Below are 4,018 nucleotides of genomic sequence, written 5' to 3' on the forward strand. Positions count from 1 at the left end.
AAATTACCTGATCACACACTGTGCAGTAGATAATATATAGGTATTATGGTAAATACAACAACTTTAATGCGATAAATTATGATTGCACAAAATCGCAACAAGTCTCATTTTTCAAATCGGGTAATAGCAGAGTTCCTTTAGTACTATACCTACTCCTATATTTTTTATTATAATACTGATGTGTAACAGGTTTTAAGTAAGTAGTAAAAATAAATTATATATTTTAATTGTATATAGAGTTTTCCGTAAACACATACATATATTATGATTAAAATAATCTATTTTAAGGGCGAACATCACAGAATAAATGAAATTGAATTCATGATATTTCATTTATTCTCTGCGTCTACCAAAATGGGGGAAAAAAATTATATTCAACTCGTTGACGTCATCCCAATGATTCGAGTATACATTTAAAAACGTTCTAGGTGTAGCCAGTAATATCATAAATTATTTTTGTTGAATGGTTCGCGTTGGTATATAAACGAGATGTATTAAAATATGCGACGTCATATAGTCATTTCAGCTTGCGAGTTGTATCGTATGCTGCTATACCTATAACAATCCCCTAGACTCAACTCTTAAGATGGACTTTAAGTTTTTATTGTTTTTTGTTCAAACAGCTGCCGTCACTATGGCACACGTGATTACAATAAAAAACAACTGCCCGTTCACTATATGGCCCGGTATACTAGGCAACCCGGGACACGAACATCTCGGAAACGGCGGATTTTCGTTGGGCTCATATCAATCCCGTTCGTTTAATACGCCTCAAAATTGGGCAGGCAGGATTTGGGGCAGGACCAGGTGTAACGATCAAGGAAAATGCGAAACAGCCGGTTGTGGTGAGTCTATATTAGTTAATAGTTATTATTTTATTAATTTATCATAGGAAGCAAGTAGATTTAATATTTATTCTCTCTGTCGATATAATGAGTATAGGTATCGAAACAGCGTGCATTATACCAATATTTAGTGGTCTTAGTGTCTCACTTAAATCAGGACGAATGTCAATCTCCTTACCTGTGTTAAAAAATGTATATTTGTCAGCAAATTCAGCTGTATTTAATTTGCCATTAAAGTCAATATGGAGAAATGTATTTTTAATTTATACATTATTGGATTTTTTTTTAAAATATTTTTTTATATTACTATCTGCAATTACTATATAATTCTATATTGTATATATATTTCATTGCGTTATAATTGCACGATGCAGGAAACAGGATTGAGTGCAATGGTGCCGGAGGCGAGCCTCCCGCATCCCTAGCTGAAATGACGTTCACCGGAGCCGGTGGAAAAGACTTCTACGACGTGTCGTTGGTGGACGGCTACAACCTGCCGATCAAGATGGTGCCGACCGCGCACTTCTCAAACAGTAATAACGATAAGTACGACTGCAAGGCGGCCGGCTGTGTGTCCGATCTGAACAGCAAGTGTCCGCACGAGCTGTCCATCTGGTCGGCCGATGGCTTCAACGTGGTGGCGTGCAAGAGCGCCTGTGCGAAGTTCAACACAGACACTTACTGCTGCCGGGGCGCCCACAAAACCCCGGAAACTTGTAAGAGCAGTTCGTGGCCCAAAAACTATCCCGCGTACTTCAAGGCAGCTTGTCCGGACGCTTACAGCTACGCGTACGACGACACGACCAGCACTTTTACGTGTCGCGGCAACCCGTCTACCAATTATGATGTCATATTTTGCCCTTAAGTCATTAGCCTGTTCATTTTATATTCATGTAGCTAAATGGGTTAGGTGTTGGCTTAATATACCAATGTCAAATATATAAATTCATAGAATTCAAAAACACGATGCTAAGTTATTTTAATAAAGGAGAGGGGATATAAAAATTTGATTGTTCACATACTCTGTTGTAAAGAATACACACATTTATAATATTATTATATATTATATACGTACATCATAAATAAAAATATAAGAGTATATACACAATAAAAAACACGCAACCCCACCCCTTCTATACCAAAATATTGCACAAAAATTATTCGATGATATCTTTAATAAAATATGTATATTATTATAATTTTTAAAAACAGTACAACACTATATTTTATTAATTTATAATGATACCTAAAACTTAGTAAATATAGTAACATATATAATACAATGTAACACGTTTTAATTTTTTCATATTAAATAGATTACAAAAGACACGCTACGGTACAATAAAATAATAAATTATTATACATTACCTATTTTTGATATTATATTAATAAATCATAGTTATATTGTACAGGAATCGATAGGTATATGTAGTACGTACAACGTGTCAACGTATACTATTTAAATATTTGTCAATATTATCAGATACGTTAAACGTACAATGTACTGTATACACTTAAATATAAATTATAAGTTATAGTCCACATGAATATACCGTATATATATATTATGACATAATAGACATCAAATAAAATCCCAAACGACTTTGATTCTTCCAACAATTTTCGGTTTAAGTTTTTCAAACGCAGACGGAGACACATCGATATCATTCATCTTGCAGGCTTCGCATTTGTCTCTCACGGTCACTACTATAGATTTCAACGTAGTAGGGTCGATTATTTTCACACGTTTGCCGCACATGGGATCAAAATTGGGATTCGGAGTGGTGAAATGACCGAACGCTATTGCCGCAACCATGTCGCCGTCGGTGTACGTTCGGCCGCACGCCGTCAACCCCAAACTATAGTAGGTGAGGTCTCCGATTTTGTTCAGTTGCACAGCGTCCGAAGGATCGTTCGTGCTGTTGCAGCAAAAGTACACGTAGCCCCTGTCGCACGGTGATCTTGCTACCTCAATTGTGCCTTGGTACTGCAGTGAGCTGCAACCATCGCCGTCACCTGATGCATCGTGGTGGTCCGATCCTACTGAATCCGATATGCATTCCGTGGCCCGGCACAATTTCCGAGAGGAATCGATCGAATTCAATTGGTAACAACAGGAATACACGTGGCCTGCGGGTTTATTGCCGCGACCACACGGCTTACGCTTTATCTCCGTCATTCCTTCGTACTGCTCGCAGCCCTTGACCAACCACGAGTCCAGTTGACAGCCCGTGTCCCAGCACTCCGCGTCCGTGTTATGTACGACAGTGGAAGCGGTAAGCACGAGTGTATAAACGACCACTGACTGGAAATATATGAATCCACGGTTCATATTATTTTTGTTTTATTATATGATTTTATTTATACCGTGAAGTGTGAATTATTTAAAATAAAAATCATCGACGGGCCGATTTAAAGATTTTATTATTATTTCTGCAGGTGTAATAGGTACCTACTTATATATCAGGTATAGTTGTGTGATGCATATGCACGATATATTATATGATTATACTTGGATAATGGATATACACTATGCAGCGCATATAATATAGGTATTATAGTTACAAGCATATGTTGTAGGTATATATGAGGTCATATTAAATTATATTATAAGTTAACTTTTTTACTAATCATTGCAATTTTATACCATAGATACCCGTCACGACTATCCTTTTAGCGAGGTCGTTAAACATTTTATATTTTTTTCTTAATTTAATGTTTTAAAATTATACACATTAAGTACAAATAATACCGTTAAATACAATCATCGTATAATATAAGTAATATACTAATATATATATATATTTATATATATATATAGAGATAGATATAGATAATATATTATATTGTTTCAACTTTTGTAAAAATAGGTTTGAAACAGGTTACTGACCTTGGTAAAATTAAAGAGTACAAATCTTGAATAGGAAATAAAAACGTGAATTATTTTTTCAAACAATTAATAAAAAATTTGATTTTTATACTATGTATAGAAAAGTTACTACTGTCGGTTCAAACTTAATACCAAAACTCACAAATATTTTAGCAATATCATCCACCCAAACATTTGTTCTCGCTCCACTTGAACTTTGAAGAATGTTTTGCAAACCTGAATTTCATATGTAAAATGGGCACAGAAAAATTTAGAAAAGAATTGGTGGCGGCTAAAAATCTTA

General features: G+C 35.2%; 2 protein-coding genes across 2 annotated transcripts; one reads left to right on the forward strand and one right to left on the reverse strand.

The window, feature by feature from the left end:
- Positions 1-497: 497 nt before the first annotated feature.
- On the forward strand, positions 498-2,133 carry LOC132928651 (uncharacterized). Its single transcript, XM_060993464.1, has 2 exons — positions 498-845; positions 1,220-2,133. The coding sequence occupies exons 1-2, from the start codon at positions 587-589 to the stop codon at positions 1,708-1,710; spliced, it is 750 nt and encodes a 249-aa protein (XP_060849447.1). The 5' UTR covers positions 498-586; the 3' UTR covers positions 1,711-2,133.
- LOC132928652 (uncharacterized) lies at positions 1,887-3,524 on the reverse strand. The gene has a single exon (XM_060993465.1). The coding sequence runs from the start codon at positions 3,175-3,177 to the stop codon at positions 2,428-2,430; it is 750 nt and encodes a 249-aa protein (XP_060849448.1). The 5' UTR covers positions 3,178-3,524; the 3' UTR covers positions 1,887-2,427.
- Positions 3,525-4,018: the final 494 nt, after the last annotated feature.

Source organism: Rhopalosiphum padi, chromosome 4, assembly GCF_020882245.1.
Source record: "Rhopalosiphum padi isolate XX-2018 chromosome 4, ASM2088224v1, whole genome shotgun sequence".
Lineage (NCBI taxonomy): Eukaryota > Metazoa > Arthropoda > Insecta > Hemiptera > Aphididae > Rhopalosiphum > Rhopalosiphum padi.

What these genes read in the sequence shown, in the direction of transcription:
- LOC132928652 (XM_060993465.1), bottom strand. Translation starts at nt 3,177, where the DNA reads ATGAACCGTGGATTCATATATTTCCAGTCAGTGGTCGTTTATACACTC.
- LOC132928651 (XM_060993464.1), top strand. Translation starts at nt 587, where the DNA reads ATGGACTTTAAGTTTTTATTGTTTTTTGTTCAAACAGCTGCCGTCACT. An exon ending in ATGCGAAACAGCCGGTTGTG is followed by an intron (nt 846 to 1,219) that starts GTGAGTCTATAT and finishes TGCACGATGCAG; the next exon opens with GAAACAGGATTGAGTGCAAT.